Consider the following 23,241-nt stretch of genomic DNA (forward strand, 5'->3'; position numbering starts at 1 on the left):
CTCTGCTGTACAAGTATTCAGCAAGTGGAACAACAGTGAGCGGTCTCTAATGGTTACCGTCGCTGATTGATACGTACACGAATGCTGTCTGACGTGGCTTTTGTACTCTACGGCTGCTAGCTAAATGTTCCTCCATTATTTCCCCTCTCGTTGTTCTGCTTTGTTCCGGCAAGGACAAGGTATTGATTAAGAGGTTGCTAAGCAACAGGCGTAGTTGCCACAGAAGCGTGCAGAGGAGAGGAGAAAGCCAGATGTAATGTACAGCTCTGTTACAGTACGACTTTCACTCTGCTGCCTCTGTGAAGCTTTTCACTAAAAGTTTGCAATCCTTGAGATCCTTTAAACAAAAGAAGATATCTACATTCACCTTGTCAGTTTGTAAACTTCTACATCATTTCTGACACCACTGCTTTGATCGCCCACATTCAGTTTAATTACGCCCACAACTTGTTGAACTGTTGGGGTGAATTATCTCTTTTCTGCTGATACATTTCTTTTTGATAATCTGCGTTCGGGCCTATTAAAACATTGTGGATGTAGACTTTAGAAAGAAGTTTAATTCTGAACGACTGACATTGACGAATCTGATGCTGTGGTCCTGAGGTCTGGAAGCAGGTTTAATACAAGAAGCAGAACTAATATCCGTTTGTGTAGTTAATGTGAAGAGTTGTGCTGCTGTGTGAGTGTTTGAAAGCCCTGTGGTGTTGTGTCCTCATGCATTAATCTGGTGGATGTGTGCAGGCTGCTGGTTGGATCCCGAGCAGACTGTTGTAGGTGTTTTATTGAAGGACTGTGTCTGGCTCAGCTTTGTTCATTTCAGAAGTGTGGCTCATGAACGGTGGAGGGTTTAAAGAGGAATAACTCGACTGAACGCTCTCGAAAAGCATGACTTTGTAGTCAGACGACAGGAGCAACGCATGCTCTCAGGGCCGTATCTGACTTCATTCACAGGGATTCGGATTAAGCACTCGTACATTGTGGACCATTCATCTTCAGCTTCCATCGGCTCCTGTACTGCGCCGGAAGTTTCGCACGATGTCTGATGTCAAAGAGCCATCTTTGCGCGTTTTGTTCTTTAGAATTAAGGCTGCGTTCAGAGGCTTCAGAGTTCCTGCTGTCGGCGAGCTGCAGCCTCTTGGGTGTACTCGCTCTCAGAGCTGTTGAAGCTGTCAGCTCTCTCCTGTTGCACCACTCTCTCACAGCACCAGCAGATATTACATCAGAAAAACCACCTCTCTCCAAATACGAGTGTAATAGGTATTGTTTGAAATGAATTTCCAGTCGCCCTGGCACTTGTTTTGCAGCATTTATTTATCCATGGAAATTCATTTGAGCTGAGTGCTCTTTTCTAACAACCCCCCCTCCTCTCATTTATACAGTTTCGCACATTCACACTGGCAGCAGCACAATTAGACAGTAAGAATCCAATGTTCACAGACTTATTGTGAGGGATCCGATGTATTTATATTTATCCACTCTGCACATTAGGTGCACTAATTAATTTTGGAGTAATAAAAGTCTTGGACATTTGTTAGGCCTAATTTTCTATTAAACAAAATTTGTGTAGCAGCACGGCTTCACCTCAGCTGCTGTTACTGTCAATTACTAACACAATCTAATATAGTTCTGCATAAAGCCTAATGGAGGTTAGAACTGAAACATTTCAACTGTTTGGTCGAGGATGTAGTTTGTGGTGATGTTGAGCTGTATTGCATAATCAAAGGTGTTTCTATTGTTTGGTACTTACATAAATGAGGTGAACAAACTCAAATTTAAGTTGTATTAATGCATCACTGTTAACGAGGTGTACTTACAAACTGTGTAGTGTAAAACATAATGACCACTCGTGTCATGTTGATTCTCAGTTAACATTAGACCCCGCCTCCCTCTCCGAGAGCAAAGTGTGCCTGCAGCAGCATCGCTAGCGAATAGGCTGCACTTGCTGTGTACTTTTACTTTTATGCATATTTAAAATCGGGTACTTACTTACGTACATTGTTGTTTATTTATTAGTGCTTTTACTCAAGTATAATATTTGAGGTCTTCCTCCATCACTGCCTGAAACCTGTGATTTCCACCACCGGTTTGTCTACTTCCCTCCATACACATCCTGGTACCATCACTGTTGTTAACGGAGCACACGTATGTGACGCTCCATGTGATGTGAAGGCAAACAGGACTCGTTTGACTTAGTGACCTTCTTCTGTTGATCCAGAATCAGTCGTGATGCCTGGGGGAATACTCTGGTGTTTTTGACATGGGTTATTATTAGGAGCCAGTTGCGTCTACGTAGCCCCGTTTGCAGCAAGGTGCATTGCACTGTGTGATGTGACAATCTCTTCTCATACCCATCACAAAATCTCTATGTAACCTGAGTACGGCTTTTCTGTCAGTTCAGACCTGACAGGAGAGGCTTTGTTGTGAGGACAGTCGGACCACTAGTGGCAGGTATTCCCTACTGCTGACTGGCAGCCCCTCTTTAGATTACAGCCCGAGACGTACGGCATGAATACTACATTACCCTGTATTATTAGAATAGGTACCCCATAGGTTATATCAACAATGTAAATTATATCAGTTTCTTTTAAACATCTACATTATAGCTCAGTGGCCATGTAATAATACGGAAGGTACCAAGTAGGTAGAAAAATAGCTAAAGTATAAGTTCTTTGTAAGATCTTGATTTGTTACCCCCTTATTAAACCACTTCATTTCACATCTTATTCCCCAGTGCTTACATATAAAGGCTGAATCCATACGACTACGTTTCCTTGTGCCAGTGACACAGGATTTGCTTGAATAATAGCTTGTGTACTACACATGTAAGCAGTTGTATCATTGTAAAAAGGCAGAATAGCTGTAAGCAAAGAAAACAGGGTCAGCAACACCTGATTATCCATGTTGCGTCTACACTGGTAGCCGAGGCTGATGCCGGGGTCATGTGATAGGAGCCTGACGAATCAGTGAAGTCAACTTCCAATCAGCGAGCAGTGGGGAGTGTCTACGTCATCGTTTCCAAACTTCTCCACCTCAGTAGCAACAGTAACTCTGTTGTTTCCGCACATGGCCCTTGTTGCATTGAATCACTATAGGTGATTATCATTCTCTACTTAAAGAGGACAGGCAGATGGTTGGTGTGCTTGTTCTCTGCTCATGCATGCAACAGATTGTTCAAAAAGACGATTCCCTGCAGTGGTAGTGAAGTTCAGGGGGATGAATCATTCCGCATCTCCTTCTAGGAAATGCATGTTTGTCTCTGCCCAAGGTGAAAATCCGAGAGCGAGCCAGCAATTGTCTAGAAATGTCATGTGCTTTCTCCTCTGTTTTGCTTCTTGAAATGAAGGTTTGTCCGACCCCGGCTGTGCTCCCACACTCAGAGTAATGATAGAGGGCTGAATGTTACGCTCACGAGTCGCCCGCAGATACGATATCAGCAGGTTGCTGAAGGACCGAGGTTATAGTCGAACGCTGTAAGCGTTTGGGAGATGAAACCTCTTTAAGCTGCTGATGGAAGTAGTTGATGTGTTTCTCTGTCGTGGCCCTTTGCTGCAATCTGCTAATACTGGAAATGTGTATTCATTCAAGTCTTTCCTCTCAGTTTGCTCTTCAGCTGTCTTCTTTTAGTGTATTTCATTTCAAGCAAGGCGACCACACAAAGACGGCTATACACCACGGAGAAATGCTGTAATTATTTTATACATTTTTCTCATTATTTCATCTGCATATCTTTCACTACTCTGTTACCGCAGCTCCCATTTTTCTGTACCAGAGCTCGCCCTGTGTTTTATTTCACCGCTGTGTTTCAAATGAGGAATCCAAATTACGCTAAGCGCCCATTATTGTTTTTTTAACAACCAGAAGCTCCAGTGACCTCCACCAGAGGGTTTTTCAGAGGGAGATTAGAGTTGGCTACTGTCTTCGTAGGAGCTCATGCACGCTGACATATGAATAAAAAAGCAGCACATTATTGTCAGACCGGAGCATGAGCTGGCTGCAAACGAAGACAGATACTGGCTCTTTATTAAAAGTGTAATAATAGCCTGTCCGATTTGTCCACATCTGATATGATGGTGGTTCCTACATTCGCAGGGCGCACAGGCAACGATGTGTGTTACTTTATTGAGAGAAGAAAATTGTTTTGTGTCGCGTTGGAGTATTTTACTTAACGGCAACAAAAACGGAAGTTCAGTTTTCAGGGTTAAATTCAGGGATGTTTTTGTTCAGATTCAGCTAAAATGGAGTAGTGAAGAAAAATGGAAAACTGTTTGTTTAATGCCGCATATTGAACGTCTGGCTCTGTGTAAGAGTTTAGAGTCTCTCCGCAGCTTCCAGTGAGTCATTATTCAGGTGTGAAATACAGGTGTGAGACGTGGTTCAGGAAAAGAATGCGAGGCATTTTTTCTCACATATTTCACTGTACACCGATCAGCCACAGCATCAGAACCAGTGACAGGTTTCAATCCGGTTGCTAGTAAATCATGTTGTGTCTCCACTTCCTTCTACTATCCAGAAATAAAACCAAAATATCACGTCTTTATGAGCCAGAGTCTGCACAGTAGTTATCGGGTGATGGAGCCGCTAATAGACACGCTCGACCAATTGCGAGTCAGTCTCGCTGTCGATCACGTTTCACCCAATTTTTATAGCATCAAATAGCTAAAACCAAGATAGGAAAAAATTAACACTTGAACTACTTAAAATCAGAGAAACAGTCTTTCATAAGTATTTTGACTTTTATGTTTGATCCATTCATTCACCTATTGGTCATGGGATTTATGAGCTATACTGCCGCCAGTCACCAGGGGGCGATAGAGATGCTGTGGCCTCACGTTTGAGGAGCAGTCATGTTTGTTTGTTTAGTCTATGATTTAATAATCAATTATTTATTATTAAAGTCACTTTAAAGCAAGAATACCCAAAATTTGCCAAATTGTCATTTATGTTTCCTAAGTGGAAAAAAAATTGCATGATTTGGAGTTTGTGATTATTAGTTTAACAATAAGCAATTTTAAAGACATTATCTTTGAAATTGGAAAATTTCTTTACAGATAAGGACTGAATTGTATGAGTCATCACCATTGTCCACCATCTAATGGGAAGATTGTATTGAATTTAATGTGTTTAAACAAACAGTTTTTTTTTTTTTTGAAGTGGGCTATTAAACCATAATCACATCATTTTTTGATCCAAAAACAAATGACATTTTTTTGTCTAGTTGCGAGATATGGACTGAATATTCGAGCAACAAGTGTAACTGCAGTGGGAACAGGTGGATTTGTCTCACTTCACTGACAGAATTTTTTCTTTTCATTTTGTAAACAAAAAACAAAGTCCTCAGGGTTGAATCAGAATCAAAAGAATCTTGATCAATGTTTTACATGCAAGTGCTGTTTCAGGTGCTTTTTAGAGGAAAAAGTACAGTTCTTGTTTGAAACACTTGAAAAATCCGATTTAAAGTATCAACTATTGGCAGCTTCAATGTAAAATCATCTAAATATATTCTGCATGAAAAGGTTTCTCTCAACTCACTGTTTGGCTGTGGCCCCCTGCCTCTCTGCATCTCCCTCTGAGTGTGAATAATGGCTGCCGCTGCCTCTTTTGTCTCTTTTGAGAGTGGAAGTATAGGGAATGGTCCTCACCTTCCCTCCTCCTCCTCTTCATCATCCTCTTCATCACGCCTGTCCTTTCTAGAGTTGAAAGATAAAAAAAAATGGAGGTATGGTAGTTATTTTTCGGCAAGCGACACCACACCACACTGAGGCAGCATGACAAGGAGGGGTGTGTGTGTCAGAGAGAGAGAGAGAATGTGTGTTGATTTTGCCTGGCAACAGGTGAAAAGAGGGAGATGAGACTGTCACCACCTCGCTCCTCTTTCTCCACCTGCCCCTTGCTGTCCTTTGCTTGCGTTTGACGAGGAGAGGTTCACTTTGACCCTTCGACTTATAAGTAAACCAGTCGCCTACATAAAAAATGCATGGTGCCACTGTGCAATTAAAAAGGCCTGGGGCTTGATGTTGTTGTCGGTGTCAGTGCTGTGCCTGATGCGTGAACGGCTACAGTTTGTCGCACACAGCCTTTACATGTGTGTTTGTGTGTGAGGAGTGGGCTGTGGATGAGGTTCGCCTGATGTCAGAGGTGGATGTGGGCGTATGAGTCATGCCTCGTGTGGGGTTGACGGCGGTTTGATGACTTTTCCTCCTGGAGCAGATGGTTTCAGTCGCCACGGAGGGGTGAAGTGAGCGCCGCTGCTCATTCAGAGGCAGCTCTCCGCGTCTTTTAAAAGTGTGCGAGGCAACTGTGAGAGGCAAATTAAATTGTTCTACGGAGGCTTTTTCACTTCGGCAGGACTAAAATCTCTGGCGGAGAAAGATGCTTTTCAGCGTTCGGAATTAATACGTTTAAACATTTCCACCCCCACCAGTTTCCATAAAGGGATCTTGACGCATCCCTGCTTCACATTGTTTGGACGCAAACCAGGCAAGGCTTGTTTTGCATTTGCTTTGGCACCGGCAGCGTCATCCACTGCCAAAGCAGCTTTTCTGTCCTTAAACGGAGCCACTACACACTTGTATAGCATTTAATTGTGACTGTTTATCATTTAGCTGGCTGAACCCTTGTGATTCAAACTGGGGCATGGTCATGTTGGCATTTAGGCTATCGAAAGGTTAAATAGAGTTGTACTATGGGAAACATATAAACACAGACACCACTTGGGACACTTCTGCCTGTAGATGTGTCAACGCCTCAGCCTGTAAACACATACAAGTGAACCGGGAGCTGTGGTCTGTCTGGATGAGAAGCACTTAAATGTGTATATTTCTCATCCATTTCAACGAGTCATATTTATATTCAAGGCTTTTTTATCTATGTGCAGTAGATAAAAAGTTTGATGTCCGGACGACCCAGTAGCAAACAATACTGCCTATGATTATATGTCAATGCAAACTCATTTGAGTAAATACAAATTAAAAAGGATATTATTGGCTCTTTGCCAATTTTTGTGTCCCATGCTTTCCCAAGCAACACCTTTGTGGAAGATCATTAATGACTTACTGGAGTACCATTCTGATCTGGTTATTGTGTGAGCTATTTAAACTTTGATTATTATATATTATTTATTAGGGTCACTGTCTATTATTATCAATACACAATATTTTAATAAATGATTTTATCGTATCTATTCTACAAGACACATTTTACTTGATAAAATCAAAGCAGTGGTGGGAAATGACCTCCTGTCAGAGAAAGACAACAACATTGAGGTTGCTTTGGGCATTCCTCTATCCCCTGAGGGCAAGTTTACACTGTACACGAATGTGAAGCGATTATCGCAGGTCAAAGTTCACCAAAGATGATCTCCATGCAAAGCCACGCTGCGAATTTGATTCGCCGCAGGAAAATAATGTTTTATTTGCTTCTTCGCTCGCACAGATTGGAAGTGAAATGGAGGCGTAGGTTCGCCACCGCTATACTCGCTTGAAGTGGGTGAGTAAGGGTCCGTCCATCAATTTTCTTCCACTTATCTGAGATGGGGTCGTGGAGGCAGCGGGCTGAGCAGGATGTTTCAGACGTCCTTCTCTGTAGCTCCTCCTGGGGGGGGTCCTGAGGCATTCCCAGGTGAGATGGGAGATGTAGCCCTCCAGTAAGTTCTGGGTCTACCTCAGGGTCTCATCCTGGTTGGGTGTGCCCGGAAAAAACTCCAATGGAAGGTGCACAGGAGGCGTCTTGATCAGTTGCCTGAATCACCTCAACTGTCCCCTTTCGATGTGAAGGAGCAGCGGCTCTACTCTGAGATCCCTCCAGATGTCCCTATCTCTAGGGTTGAGCCAGCCCACCCTGGAGAAAACTAACTTTGTTCTTTAAGTCACCACCCAGAGTTCATGAGCACAGGTTGGCTTCTGTGAACGTAGATCAACTAGTACATCGAAAGCTTTGCCTTGTGGCTCACCTCGCTTTTCACAAAACCAATCAGCAAGGTAATGCAGTAATTCAATTCTCATTAAGAGGGAGGATAACTAAAACAATCACAAACTCTCACAAAGTGTAATATTAATGAAACTGGGAGCATATAGCTAATGTTGATGATGGCACATATCAGAGTTTAGTGCAGAGTGAAGAAATTAGGTCCTTGAATAATAAAAGCAGGATTCATCTCAGACTGGCCTACTTTTAAAAAAACAGCAAGTTTCTTTACTGGATCTGGAGAGTTTAGTTTGAACAGGCTCCCCGAAGGCCTCTGTAGGTGGAGTTGCTTTACGTTTGTGTTAGCACATGGTTAAACTTCCTTTGTCCGTCATGAGAGCAGGTAAAGGAGAGCAGGTTTTCAATCGTTAATTGATAATGTGAGACAGACATTTTTCCATGATGACTGTTTTATTAAGAGATTAATTAAAAAAACAACCATGATCAAATTTTTCTCACTGTCCACAACCAAGAGCCTGTTGTGTCAGAGAAAATCTTTGTGAAGATGAACTTGACACCAAGACTGGATCAGGAACAACAGAAATCACAGCACTGAATGAATATTTCACCATCTAGTCTGCTCTGACTTCAGACTGGGCTGTAATTACATGATTCATCATTCAGCCGTGCATTCTAATATAAACGTGTGTGTGTGTGTGTGTGTGTGTGTGTGTGTGTGTGTGTGTGTGTGTGTGTGTGTGTGTGTGTGTGTGTGTGTGTGTGTGTGTGTGTGTGTGTGTGTGTGTGTGTGTGTGTGTGTGTGTGTGTGAGAATATCTATATACCTGTACATATAAGATATAATAGAACTTTACATCAAGACAATACAGTTGCTTCAAACCAGATACCCTTCAAAACACTTTGACCCAATAGTTTCATCGTCACTTTTATTTGTAAAATATTCACAATATTCATAGACATTGTTGTGGCACTGGCTTCACAGAGTCTCACAGCACTTAACAAACACACAGTTCATTCGGTGCACATGCATCATGCTAGATTCAAAGCCCTTACAATAATCACGGTTCTTTGCACTTGAAGTCAACTTGTCGACACGTTGTGAGAAACAGTTCACGCCGCTTGAGTCTGATTTGGATGTGAGGTTTGTTCGTCCATCAAGGACGACCACGGCGCTCTGTGGTTTTCCCTTCAGGCTCCTTCAGGCTAATAAACTAAACACAAGCTATTAAACCAACTAAACACTGCTCACACAGGGTAAAGCAACACACGTACACACACGCGCGGACTGTAGTAAAAGCTGAATGGCACCACAGTGCACATCGCGGCAGAAGCAGTTATTGTGCAGAGACGAATCCACTGATAAAACTGTTTGATCCTTTTGTCTTCTCTGTAGAAGCTTTTCTTCTAGATTACAGAGCGGTGCTTACGCGTATGATATCTCGTCACATCCAATTTAGATAGCATTAATGCTGAGTAGCTCTAAATTCTATACATGCTAGCTTACAAAGCAGTGCAAAGGTTGGTCCTGTGATACAGTCCCGGCCACCTGTTCTCCTCCCACCCATGACACATTACACGACCTTCAAGCCAATACCTTACATTAGCAGGGTGGATGTGGAATCAGGCACTACTCTTTTATTTCTCCACCGCTTCTTCTCCTCCTCTCTCGGTTTGCCTCCGTGCCTACTTGACAAAGTGAAGGGCCTCAGCCGCCACCACTGATCCTTTGCTGCTGTCGAGACTGGTGACCAGTTTGAAGCCCGATCTCAGCGCCAGCATCACCGTCTCCAGTTTCAGACAGTCAAGCGTGCACAAGAATGTGCTGTCCTCCTTCAGGACAAGCCGCGAGCCGGGTTCCGACTTGATGAAGTGCCGGAACTGGATCACGTTGGACGACACCTCAAACTCCTCCGGGAAGCCGTCCAGGCGGCTCTTGGAGATCTGGACCAGCCGCCCCTTCACCTTGTCGATGAAGGTGGGGTCGCTGCAGTACACCTTGAGGCCCTGCGACCTCTCATGGCTGTCCGTCACCTCCAAAAAGGCGGGTTCTTTCTGGGCCGCTCTCTGGCTCTCCCAGTCGACCACCGCTTCCACAAGCTCGCTCAGATGGTAAAAGTTGGCCTCCCGCCGCAGGAGCCCTGCCTCCCGGAAGTCGTCAGGTAGCTGGAGCTCACCAGTTCGCAGGTAGTTGAGCACATGGCGAAAAACTGGACCATCTCTATCGATAAACGGGTTACCCATGGAGTCGGTGTGCTGAACCGCCTTCTTGCCGTTGGCCACCTCTTCCAGAAAGGACCCCTGGTGCTTGGAAAGGGTGGTGCGGTGGGCGGTGTACAGGAACCCCCCTACATTGAGGGTGATGGTGCCTGAGGACGGCTTCTTGAAGCTCTTGCTGGGCTGCAGCAGGTCTGGGTTGATGTGCCTCAGTTCACTCTCCATCCTTCCGAAGTTCCATTCCATTCTCGAGTCAGCGTCTCCAGCCTCGGACCAGCTTCCTCAGAGCTGGTGCCTCTGCATGTGAGTGTGTGAGCAGCACAAACGGAGCCTGTTTGCTCTCTCTCTCTCTCTCTCTCTCTCTCTCTCTCTCTCTCTCTCTCTCTCTTGAATGAGGCTGTGTGAGTGTGTGGTGCTGCCGAGAAAATTAAAAGGTGTTGTCAGCTGTCGTGCAGTGAGAGGGGAATGTGTGTGATGGTGGCTGGGTGAGTCCTGTCTGGCAGAGGAGCTACAGTGAACTGGGAGCTGAAAACAAACTGGCTCTCTGTGCTGCTCGGTGTCCCTCCTCTCTCTCTTTCTCTCTCTCTCTCTCTCTCTCTCTCTCCCCCTTAAGAGTGAGTGGGCAGACAGCGTCACTCGCAGGGAGGAGAGAGATAGGGAATATGTGAGCAAACAACAGAAGAGAGCACAGACTTCAGGAGCTCTTTCTTTTTTGCTCCCTTTCCCTAATTATCTCTGATATAAAAGGTGCAGAGCCGAGCTCTTGCAATTAGCCCACAGACTCACACGCACACACACACACGTGCGCGCGCCCTCCTGTCACCAGATGGAGGGGGGGTTGCTTCCAGAATTCTCCTGCTGTGAAACTGTCTCAGCTTGTGTGAGTCCGAATGTGAAACTCCTTTTGCAGCCAAATCCATCTGTTTACCACACAGCGCTTCATGTGATCTGGAATCTGTTTGAGAAGGGGTCCAGTTTACTTCAGGGGCGTTTTACTGGCGCGATTTCTCTCCCTCGTCTGACAGGGAGAAGCCGGCTGCCGCTCTTACTTACATAAATGAAAGCAACAGGAAATGCATTTATGTAAATAACCCTGTTTACTCTCATGGAGGCCACCAAGCAGTTCTCTCACTTGTCCATTGATTGGTTGTGTGTGTGTGTGTGTGTGTGTGTTGGTCTTGTGTGTGTGAATTGACCTTGTGGAGGAAATGGACCAATTTCAGTCAACAGTGGTCTGCTCATGAAAGCCGTGTTTTGAACTGGTTTATCCCGTCAGACTGTTGACTTGCTCAGGGAGCTGCATTAAACCCTTTCATTTGGTACGAACACCTCACACCACCACTGTGTGTATAAATAGAATTCTATATACAATATAAGGAAAGAAACAGGGCTGTAAATGTTATGTAATAGTGCTGTTATCACACAAACATCCGAACACCGACCCCATACGGCCAGAGTCTTAAAAAGCCATCTTCAGACAAGGAAGACAAAGATGCCGCGGCCTCCTCTGAGTCCTGACCTCAACATCACAGGGTCGAACATCACAGAACGTAAGAAATGTTCATTCTAGACAAATGGCCTCATCTGCCATTCTTGTGTTAGTATTGTTTCATCTCTAGCAGGGGGATGCTCTCTCTGTATCGACAGGGAGTGCCAGTGTCTGGTCATGAGCGACTGTGCAGATACAATCTGTGTATTGAAGCTTCAGCTGCTACATGGTGAGTTCATTATTTATTTTAAACCCATAATGAGTTTTAAGAAAAAGAGCTCGATCGTTCCATCAATTCCTTTCTAGCCAATTCATTTGTTAGATTTCATGTTTGTTCGTGTTTCTATTACGTAACATCTCTTGGAAAATTCCAAAAACAATGAGGGTAGAAGGAGAAAATGTCATCACGTTAAACTAATTATTCTTATCGTACTCGGCATCTTCTCATTTTTAAAATACTTTCTCATACACATGCACCAACTCTTGAGCTAATAGCCTGAACACTAAATTTATATTGATGCCTCATTCTGACCCCAACAACAATCCTGCTGCAGAGATATTTCAGTGCCGTTTGTAACCTACTGTAGATGATTTTTTTCTTTTTTTTACATCAGCAAAGCTTTGCCAGGTAATTTGCATAACGAGTAATTTGGAACTTGCACGGGAGACTGGCAATGATGGAATACCTGAGTTGTGTCTGTATTTGTCACTGCAGAGCAGCAGAGGCAGTGCACACGCTGTGCAGGGATATTAACTATGTACTAATGTGATTATTACAGTTTAATCTCCATATTGTTTTTTTAAATCAACCTATGAATTATTTAGACAAAACATCAGAAAGTGTGTAATGCATAATGTCAGTCCAGAACCCAAAGATTTTCATTTTATTAGCACAGAAAACTAACAAGAAAAAAATACTGTAACAACAACTCAATTATCTAAATCCACTGATTGATTAATTCACTGTTTCAGCTGTTTAAAAAATCCATAATTCCAGGAGGGGGACTCAGCAGAAGTTTTATTAAAAAACTGCTCCATTTAAATTTAATTAAAGCAGGTTATGGTCGAGGCAGATTTGAAATCCATCTTTAAAAAGCTTTAGGAAAAAACTCCAGAGAAATACCACCCTGCTGCCCAATGATGAATGGATGCTTTTTAACATGTTACCTAACTACAAGCTGGTCAGTACTTTAATTATAAGCCTCAAGCCAACATATCACACTTATCATAATTAATACTAAAGGTCATATCTCACAGAGCAAACAGACGATTGTTCAGCTTTGGTGATTCTTCCATCTGCCATCTTGACATTTTTAAAACCGACTAATCTCTTATTCATCCCTGCCTGTGAATCTCTCCATCACTCTATTAAAAAGCGCCTTTTCATCTCTCACCCAATCCAAGGTCATGAGAAGCCTGGAAACAACATGAGAAAAATCTGGCCTTATCTGTCTCAGCTCTTCGGGCAGGGCGCTGTTCATTCTCTCTCTTCGACCACAGCAATGCCTCTCTGGTGGGCCTCCCCTCACACACAGTAAAACCCTTACACGTGGCCCACAATGCAGCAGGGTGTCAAATCACTGTGACACGCTGCTGCTCCTTGACCTTTAAATTCAAGTGACTACTACTCGCCCACAGTGTGACTCCAGGGTCTGTCCCCACCTACTAGAACTCAAACAGTTTAACCCTCCCTCTCGGCCATTACGTCTGGCATTACCATCCCTGCACAGAAGGCAATCACAGCCCAGACTCTTCATGTTTGCCAGTTCTCCAGTGGTGACAAATTACCAAATGCTATCAAAGCAGGGACACCCCTCTCTGTCTTAACAACTCTCTTACGACAGCACCTCTATCACCCAAACCAGCCTAAGTAGCACTTACTGTTAAGTGCAATTCCTTACCTGATCTGCTCAATTTTGTCTTAAGTCCCTTTTCCACTGTTCAAAAAACCCACCATCATCTGGCCTTTGTCTGCATTGGGAATGGATCCAATCTGCATTCACTCCTGGGTCAAATGATTCTGCAGTAGACGAAGAGTTTTATTGACTCCGGCTCTGATCGGCAGTGATGGAAACATGACACCCGGGGGATTGCGCTAAGACTCGTTCACACTGCAAGCTCTAGTGCTCGATTCTGAGATGTGAGCGTTTACGGTTTCATTTTTAACTTATTGTGCAGTGGAAGGAGGCGAATGTGGAAGCAGATGATGAGTAGGAGAAGAATGGAGGGAAGGAGAGCTGAGAGTGTAATTATGGCTTTTTGTGGAGCACCGGCTGCTACTTCTGTACAGAGGTGTGGATGGGGAGTTGGAGGAGGGGTGGGATCGTGACGTGAATGGCTTCAATGAAACAGATTTTATCCCAAATTTCAGGATGTTCAACTACATCTGTTAACGCCCGCCCCTTTGCCTGCGCATAATTATGAAGAATGTTGATCTAGAGTGACTGATATGATTCACATGGCTGTTCAGACTGGGGTCGCATTTCAAAAAATCTGATCTGTATCTGATTTGGAACCACATGTGAAAGTGGCCCAAATCTGATTTGAAAAGATCTGATTCCATGTGATTTGTGTTGTCATTAAGCAATCAGATCTGGGTCACATAAAGGGGGACAGATTTGGGCCACTTGGGCATGCTGTGTGATCGCTGATGCTGCACCTTTCCAAATGTTAAGATGCTCATTGAATTTCTAGACAAACACAGAAAAGCAAACTCCTCTTCTGGCAATGGGAAAGGAATCAATTACTTTTTTTAGCGGGTTTATGCATGTTTAACAACCTTATACCCTCACGTCTCACACCCAACCGAGTGTGTAGGAGGGAGATTTTAATCTTGAATCTTTATTTTAAGTAAACACTTCTTACTTTTGATAGTACCAGTTTTGTCCCAGATCATAAAACCTACACATGCCTCCAACAAACATTTTCAGAATTTAATTTTAAAAAGTACCACACGTCATGAAAGTCATCTTTAACAATAGAGATGAATCAACGGCTGCTTATCCCTTAAGACAAACTGTGAGCAACAGGTTATCAACCAGTTCCGCGTCAGAGCTGTTGCTGAACGTGGAAGATCGTTGCATAAGGAAGGATTGAAGATTTAATTTATGTGGAACACGCAGTATAAACACAGCGACTGCGGTGATGATCTCTCGCTCTGTGTGTGCGTGCGTGCGTGCGTGCGCGCGCACGCGCGCGCGTTACTGGATTCCTGCCTTTCTGTCTGTTTGTGTGTATTTATCTGGGAGAAGATCCCAGAGTGACAGCTCTCCCTCTCTCCTTGCCTCCGCGGCGATTTTGTAATCATAAGCGATTAGTGGTATCATCATCAACAACACTCAATTGGAATTGCAAACGAGGGCAAGATGCAGCAGAGAGGATTGTGGGAGGGTTGACCTGCTTTCTGCCTCCTGTTCATTAAAACTGGCTCATTGAGGACGGGCGCTATCTTCAAAGTCAGAGAAAATCTGTTGCCTTTTTTTTTCTCCTCACAACCAGGGAGGTTTGAGTAAAATTTCCCAAAAATGCCAAAAGCGAGGACTCTGCTTTCACCTCTTAGAGGTGGTGAATAATTCATGGAGCTGCTCTAAGAGCTTGTGGTGTTACATAGAGCCACTGACTGCTGTGAAGCTGGCATGGCAACCACTTAAAATAGGGTCTTATATGAGCTCAGAGCTGTCAATCTTCTGCTTCATCGTGTGTGTGTGTGTGTGTGTGTGTGTGTGTGTGTGTGTGTGACACATATAGTATCACAGACAAAAAAACCTAAAACACCTAAATATATATTATAAATATTTAAAAAGTTGATTGTAGATTTTACAATTATTTATCTAAACCAAAGTCAAGCCATTGCAAATAAAAAAATATATATATATATTGGAAAATATTAATTTATTCTAGATTTTTCTGTGTGAATTACTCAGTTTTGTTCACTTTTTAAGAAAATGTTATGTCTCGCACAAATAAAATGTAGGGTATATATCGAGTTGACATAATAGTATTATAGTAACAATAAATGATCATCAATAAAGTCAAAGATAAAAAATCTCACACTGATCAATAAGATTACACTCTGCAGGCTACTAGAATAAACTAGGCTAGGATACTCAGAGGCTCTGTTGTTATGAATATTATATTACAAATTTAAATGAATTAACATATTCCAGGGGTGAAGAACCATTTTTCGATTAAGGGCCATTTTAATTTTGCAATGTCCTTCGAGGGCCATAATGAATAGGGCGGTGTTTGTTAAGGCAGCTCCACCGTGACAACAAGGCTCCTTCACAGATTCTTCCTTCGCTCACCACTAAACTTACATTGTCTCTGTCAGAAAGCAGACCCTGCTTACTCCGCACGATGGTTTGGCTTTTTTTACGTCAACAAAACATACAGTAATTGTCCATTTCTCTTGCAGAGCTTGACATCCTGTATCTTCTTTTTTCCTGACGTGATGCTTGTCAGTGATAATGACGTTCAGTTCACACTCACTGTGAAATAACAGGCGTACAGGAGGGACCACTTTTTTCAGTATTTTCTTTCTTTGCCTATCCAAAACCCATGATGCACCATTTTTATAAAACTTTCAAATATAGCCAGTGACTTTGTCCAAGTGAGAAACACACTGAGAGCAGTCCAGTCCGTTATTCATTAAACTGCTCACCAGTTCTCACCGTGTACACATCTCTTTGAAACCTGTTTGTTGCATATGGATGGTGCTCGTTCAAAATAAAAGTGAGTGGGCCGAGTACAGTTACAGACGTCGGAAAATCACTTCAGAGCTAATGAATGGAATCATTAAAGTTCCTTAATGAAGCAGCCTCTGGGCTTGGTAGAGATGAGCTCTAATGGAAAATTATATTTGGAGATTCAATCAGCGATTTCCCTTCCCTCTCCTATTGTCTCCTTGTTGTCATGTATAGAAAAGGCTCTGTCACTAAACGACTGTATGTGTGTGTTTGTGTGCAGGAGAAAGAAGCAGAAACGTCTTAAGAATCGATCTCACTCTTTTTGTTTACTCTGTACGCCTTAAGACATTTTGTGTGTGTGCATACATTTGTATTTTTTTCAAACTGGCCCCAAATGTGATATTCACTCCTACAGATGGATGCAGACACTCGGTGTTGACGTATCAATACATCCGTCTGCTCCAGCAGCCATTAGAGCTGCATTGAGGATAGCCGTGAAGATTTAGCTTCACACAGCTTCACCTGTTCCGTGGCATCGTCCAGGCTGGAGCAGCTGTCATTATATGGCGGGCAGCGGCTATTTATAGCAGCTGTATCATTAACTCATCACATGTACCTGTAAACCATCATTAGCAGCGGCATCAGAAAGATAATGATGCAGTTCACATTGCTCGTGTCACAAAAGTCTTTCGACAGGCTTCACTTAAAAGTATAAAATGAAAGGTTCCCTAAAAAGCTCACATAAAATGAAGCCTTTATTTCGAATAAGTAGAAAATCACACAAAAAGGAATTAATCAAAGTTGTTGTGTTTGTAAATGCATCTCGATTTTCGATGATACTTTCAGTTGAAATGAGCAGGTTGACAAGCAGAGCTTCTACATCCTGGGATTTTTCTATCACACACTGTTGTAGCTTGCCCAAGGACACTTCAGCATGCAGACTGGGGGAGCCAAGAATCGGACCACCGACCTCATGGTTAGTGGACGATCCGCTCTACCCCAACTGCCCTAAAGACCTGATCACAGTATTAAGTGGTGCAGCGCAAATAATTCTCATCAAAATAATAATCCTGAGTTGCTTGGTCGTGTAATGACTGAGCTGGAATCTGTTTACCGGTGTTTCACAAAGTTGGAAATCTGAAGAGGAAAAGTTGCTTCACATAAATACTTTTATTTCTTCAAACACATCTTCTTTTCCCATAAACTCTGTAATTTCATTTCATGAAGTACTTCACATTTTTCCACCTTTCTATTTTTTTTTTTTAAGATTAAGAGAAGAAACATCAAACACAGCTTCTCTTCAAATCCACTATCAAGTCTTGTTTTTCAGTTAATATTTAGTCCACATGGACACAAAAATATGTGTGGGAACACAGATGTTTACACAGAGCCTGGTGCACAGCCTCAGAGGACGTGCGTGTGCTGCAGAGCCTGTGACACTGGCTCGACTCATTCACACAAGATCCTGGTGCCTCTATTTTCTTCCTCCTGGTATTTTGTACAACCGTTATATATAAAAGTGAGCTCATCTAGCTCAGTCTCTGAATGGGACAATACTTGTTTTATTTATAAGATTGTTACCAAATGCCAAATCTAACCAAAGTAGCGCTTGAGCAGAACAGATTTCCCCTGTGAGCGAATCCACTGAAGGTGATTTTGATTTAATTAATGCAAATTGCCGCAAAATTCTGCAGGTTTAAATGACGGTCAACAGTCCTGTAGTATTTGTATTATACAAATTTTCCTCAGTCAAGTAGTAGTAGTTTTGTATTCTTTTGCCTTTTTGTGTGTACATCATTTATACATGAGAACTAATATCACCTCAATCACGGCAGCGTAACCAGGAGGTCGTCAGGCTTCAGTCGGATTCCAGTGGAGATGAGAGGTGGGAGAGCGTTGATTTTGAGAAGCGTTGAAATCGTCCAAAGAGTCTTATTGGAGTGGGGTCTCAGAGCAGAGAGAGAGAGCTGGAGGGGGGGGTCACACGAGTAGCCTGAGGCACACAACAGAAGCAGCAAGTGCAGTGAGTCATAAGTTTAGTAAACCTTGGAAAACAAGACTGTTAGGCTGCGGTAGTTTTACAGAATTGAGCAGCAGTGTCCATGTTGCATGGATAAAGGGCTTTAATGTATTTGTACGTATTGCTCTAGCTGCAGTTTACATGTATGAAGCGCTCTGTGTGTGTGTGTGTTTGTGACGGGTGCACGCTGAAGCACATATGAGGAGGGAGCTGATCCAGAGACAGAAAAGGAGGATGGACGCCTGGTGGGCGGCAAAAGCTGTTTTCTTGTGTTTAACATGAGGAAGGTCAGAGCTTTGAGGAACGGGCCTCGAAGCAGATGGAGGTAAGAGATGAGCGTGAGGGGGTGGACGAGTGACCTGTCTCTCTCTCTCACCCTCTCCCTCTCTTTCTCCCTCTCCCTTTGCCGTCTTCACTAGCCCATTTCTCAATTCACGCTACTCCTAAAGAATTAACTATATGCAGTGCTTTTACATGTCTTTCCAACTACGTATTCATGTTTTCCTGACTCTACTTTAGCAGAGAGCAGTAAATGAGTGTAGTTTTACATGGATAAAAAGAACACAGTCACTATAGGAACCTTGCACACTTCATTTCAATAAAGTGTATAAAGACGTTGCATTGTCTTGTTTCACGTGTTAGCAGTGTTCTACATGCATCAGTGTGATAAGAACTACCTTGACTGACAGAAACGGTCATATCCCATCCGCTAACGTGGAGGAGGTGGCTTATACTGCAGTCAGCCTGTAGTGGGCGATCACTTCTCCAGAGCAGTCATGTCGTCCATCTTTATATACCATCTGTGGTTTTTGACAAAGCAGAAGAAAGTGTTGGATAAAGAAAGATGATGCGATGACTTCTCATCATCTGACAGACGAGTAGTAACCTCTCGTGCAGCCTCAGTTGAAGAATTAGGATATTGACTATCTGCTAAAGGTGTGACCCACAGCATCGATCCAACACTTAAGAGTTGCATAGTGAAGCCAACATGCAGGAGACTACTATTTATCTCAAGTGTTCCTCCCACACACAGAAGCCTTGAGCTACATTTTCGGTGGTCAGTCTTCAACCCATGCAGGTCTTCTCTCTCTCTCTCTCTCTCTCTCTCTGTCTGTCCATGATTAGAAAAACTCATCTCTCCTACATCCAGTGTGTCTGTGGGTCCTGGAGTGAGGAAACAAAGACCTGAATGGAAGGAGGGAAGCAGTGTTTATTATGGCCTTGACCCTGTTGGTTCGCAGCTGCCACACAACAGGGCCGTTGGGGTATAGGATGCTCAGTACTCCCCCTGCATGTGTGCGCACATGTTGCTTGTGTGTGGGTGTGTTTTTTTTAGACATGTTGCTGGCAAGTGCTCTGACACTCTTCAGCCAATGATTGCATGTAATTGCATCCATTTGTGGGAGAAAGGCGAAGATGAACATTAGAGAGAGATCCGTGACACCAACTGCAAAGTGTCCGTTGACTCAAGATTGAAGCTGACTTCTTTTTTGTTGTTGTTGCGTGACACGTGATGTCAGGTGGCATGCGATGGTTACTATGGTGACCATGGCTGGCGCCTCTGCTTTTGTTCAGCTTTGATAATCACTGAATACGTCAAGGCTGGAAACATCCTCCATCTTCCTTCAACAATGAAGTGATCCGGCTGACACGCACCACCTGTGGAGCCACAGCCTGATACTGCACTTGTTTTCCTCTGTGGCCACATAGGGCTGCTTTAGTGTCCTAAACCTATTCAATACACAGAACACTGTTGTACTGGGTGACACGTTCCTTCATTAGAAGAATCATGGGAGTTTATATTGTGTCAGTATCTCTTACGTTTACCTTCTGCTCCTGGGAAGAAAATATCCCCCAACAGATTTACCATGTCCTCCTCCTGTTTGTTTCATTTTTTCTGTTTTAGGGAAAAAAGCCTTTTATAAAACCGTATCTATATATTTGTTATTGGCATCTTAAGTAAGAAACAGACATAGATATAAAAAATGAACTACCTAAAATGACCGAAACCATCTTTGAGAAAAATGTAATTGACGTGTACTTGTCCCATCTATGAACATGGAGAAGGCGAGTTTATGAGATGGAGATGCTTTGGCTTCATTTTTTTGGGGACTGTGATGTCGTCAATCTTTATATACAATCTATGGTGGGAACCAGTGGGCTTAGGGTTTTTATATTTTCATGGGATTTGTCGACGATGAGAACAGTGTAAAAAAAATGTGAGTAGTATTGTCCTTACAAGATTTAATTCAATCCTTTAAAATCATTTTTAACTTCATACTGCTACAAATTTTCTTTGCTCGCGTAGCCACTCAAAAACAAAAAACATTTCACCAATACCAGTGAGTCTAAGAACAGTGAAACAGCAACATCCCTCCATAAACTAGGTTGTGAATTTACATAATTAATAGCACAATAATAAAAAAGGCCTTTGGAGCCGTGCAGTACAGTGAAGTGTGTGTTTGGGATTTATTCTCCCAAACAAACAACACTCTCATAACTGGGTCAACGCACAGTGTGTTCACTGTGGAGCTGATTAACAAGAGAAACACAAAACAACACGTTTTATCTGATGTTGTAGTTTGTAGTCAGAATCAATTACTCTAATATATTTTCAAACAAACATGTAAGCTACTCAATAATTTCAACACAATTTAATTATTCCATTAATCAATAAATAGTGATTTTTACATGTTCAAACTCAATAAATGCGGACTTAAATAATTGATGATTATAAAATCGCTCTGCTGCCGGAATAAACGGCTCCTGTGACTCGGTGTGAATTTATAGCAACTGTGCTTTGATTGGCCTGAAAAGAGGTTTGTTCATGCAGAAAAATATCCTTTCTGTTTTACAGTTTGTAATGTCATGTGGGAGGACGTCAATTAAATGTTAATGTGCGCCCCTCGTTATTATCTGCACAATACGTGACATCATCAGCGGAAAAACAGACCGAGGAACAAAAGATGCTGCGGAGCGTTTAGAGGCCGACTCAATGGTGGTCCTGCTGCGTCTCCGTCATCAGAGACTGACGTCGCTGCAGGTGACGCCGCGGAGGGAGAGATGTTTTATCCTCCAGTCTTTTCTTTGCATCTCAGCCCCCGCATTTCAAGTGGGATGGACTGAGACAATAGGGAAAAAGGATGTGAGTGAGAGGCAGTGTAGTGACGAGGGAGGGAATTGGCCTGTGACTATTGGTTCATACACACCTGGGGATCTTCTGTTCTATGGGAGAATGTTAAAATACAATAGAAATAAAAGCGGTTTTAATGTTGAGGTTTGATGGTGTCTGGTGTGTGTGAACTCTCATTGAGCTTCTCTCTCATTTTCTCTTTCTGCTTTCGTCTTGTTTTCCACTGCTGGGTCTGAAATGTTGCGGCTTCTCTAAACTTTTTTGCCGATGCCAAATCGTACAACAATAGACAATAGACAGAGCCGTTGCCAATATGACGCCAACGCTCACCAACTGGACTCCTGGACAGTCGATTTCAAATAAAAAGAATAAACAATGAAATGAAAGTGGCTGGCGGTAACGACTGGAGAGGACCAGCGGAGTCATCAGAGGGTTTAGCACAGAAGGTCAATGCTTCTTTTTGAAAGAACAGCTTGAAACATAAAGGCAGCAAATGAAAAGAATGTTCAAAGTGAATCAGCTGAAAATGTGGAGCTGTGAGTTGTGACTGGGTTATAAAAAGCCTGACTCATTCATATCTAGTTCAAGGTTGAGATCTATTGATTTAATGCTTTTTATGTATTAATAACCAGGATCATATTATTTAGAGACCTGAAAAATATTGCTATAAAAATACCATCATATTTGTGAAGTTTTTTGCTCTTCACATTTTAATGACGTTGAGATTTAAAGCCATCGTGAATTTCAAGTCTCAGTAAAACCGATACCGCTCGACTTTTTTATGCCTCTGCACAACTGGCATAATGTTTTCGGGTTGTCAGCCCCTCCGTCTCATTTTTGTGGACATGACATCTCAAGAACGCCTTAAGGGAATTTCTTCCAATTTGGTACAAACGTTCACTGGGACTCAAAGGTGAACTGAATAGATTTTGGTGGTCAAAAGCTAAAGGTCCTCTCAAAGCTTGTTTTTTCCCGCTGTGAACGCCTTATCTTGAGAACGCCACGAGAAAATCCTTACAAATTTCACTTAGACTCACGGATTAACAGATTGGATTTAGGTGGTCTTTTCAACACAAACTGTGTGTGTGGGGTTGTGGGTGTTTGTGTTCTTGCACAGCTGTCTTTGTGAGGACCAGTTTGAGTTTACAAACTATGGAGTGAGGACATTTTGGGAAAGTGAGGACCTTTTGTCCGGTCCTCACTTTGTGAACCCCCTTTAATAGACTGTTTGGGGGTTAAGACTTGGTTTTAGGGTAAGAATTAGGTTTGGTTAAGGGTAAGGGGCTAGGGAATGCATTAGGTCAATGAGTGTCCTCACTAAGACAGCTGTACAAACGTGTGTGTGTGTGTGATTGAACAGCTGACTCACTGTCTTGTGTTGTAGATGGAATCAGTCTGGAGGGCATGGTGGTGCACAGAGCTGAATGCAGACCAGTCGTCAATGACAACTACATGAAGCTGAAGAAGTGAGTCAACTTTTATTGTTTTGTCTCTTTAATCTGTTAAATCTAAAATATCAGCTTGACTGAATGTTCCCTCGAACAACAATAAAGTCTAAAGTGGAAATTTTCGAGATGCTCCTGACAATAACATGCATTTTTTTAAATTCCACCACAGTAAATGAGCAGACAGATGAATTATTCATCAAATGTGGGGAATAAAAACACAAATGCACAACAGGGCAGCATTTGTTCTTTTAAACTGTGGTGTTGAAGTTGAGTCTTTCACCTCCGGACGACACACTCTTCAAATGTTGTGAATTAATTCCAGCAGGAGCA

General features: G+C 42.8%; 2 protein-coding genes across 3 annotated transcripts in view; one reads left to right on the forward strand and one right to left on the reverse strand.

The window, feature by feature from the left end:
- LOC118120500 (general transcription factor IIF subunit 2) overlaps window positions 1–23,241 on the forward strand; it is a 33,700-nt gene that overhangs the window by 6,082 nt on the left and 4,377 nt on the right. For both annotated transcript variants that reach the window (XM_035175504.1, XM_035175505.1), the window contains exon 5: window positions 22,848–22,929. In XM_035175504.1, coding sequence (XP_035031395.1) covers window positions 22,848–22,929 — 82 coding nt within the window. The remainder of the gene's footprint in view (window positions 1–22,847; window positions 22,930–23,241) is intronic.
- kctd4 (potassium channel tetramerization domain containing 4) lies at window positions 8,835–10,820 on the reverse strand. Its single transcript, XM_035175503.2, has one exon. It carries the CDS (start codon window positions 10,380–10,382, stop codon window positions 9,606–9,608), a length of 777 nt encoding a protein of 258 aa, XP_035031394.1. The 5' UTR covers window positions 10,383–10,820; the 3' UTR covers window positions 8,835–9,605.

This window comes from Hippoglossus stenolepis, chromosome 13, assembly GCF_022539355.2.
Source record: "Hippoglossus stenolepis isolate QCI-W04-F060 chromosome 13, HSTE1.2, whole genome shotgun sequence".
Lineage (NCBI taxonomy): Eukaryota > Metazoa > Chordata > Actinopteri > Pleuronectiformes > Pleuronectidae > Hippoglossus > Hippoglossus stenolepis.

Bases quoted from the DNA above. Each gene is read 5' to 3' on its own strand.
- kctd4 (XM_035175503.2), bottom strand. From the start codon at position 10,382: ATGGAATGGAACTTCGGAAGGATGGAGAGTGAACTGAGGCACATCAAC.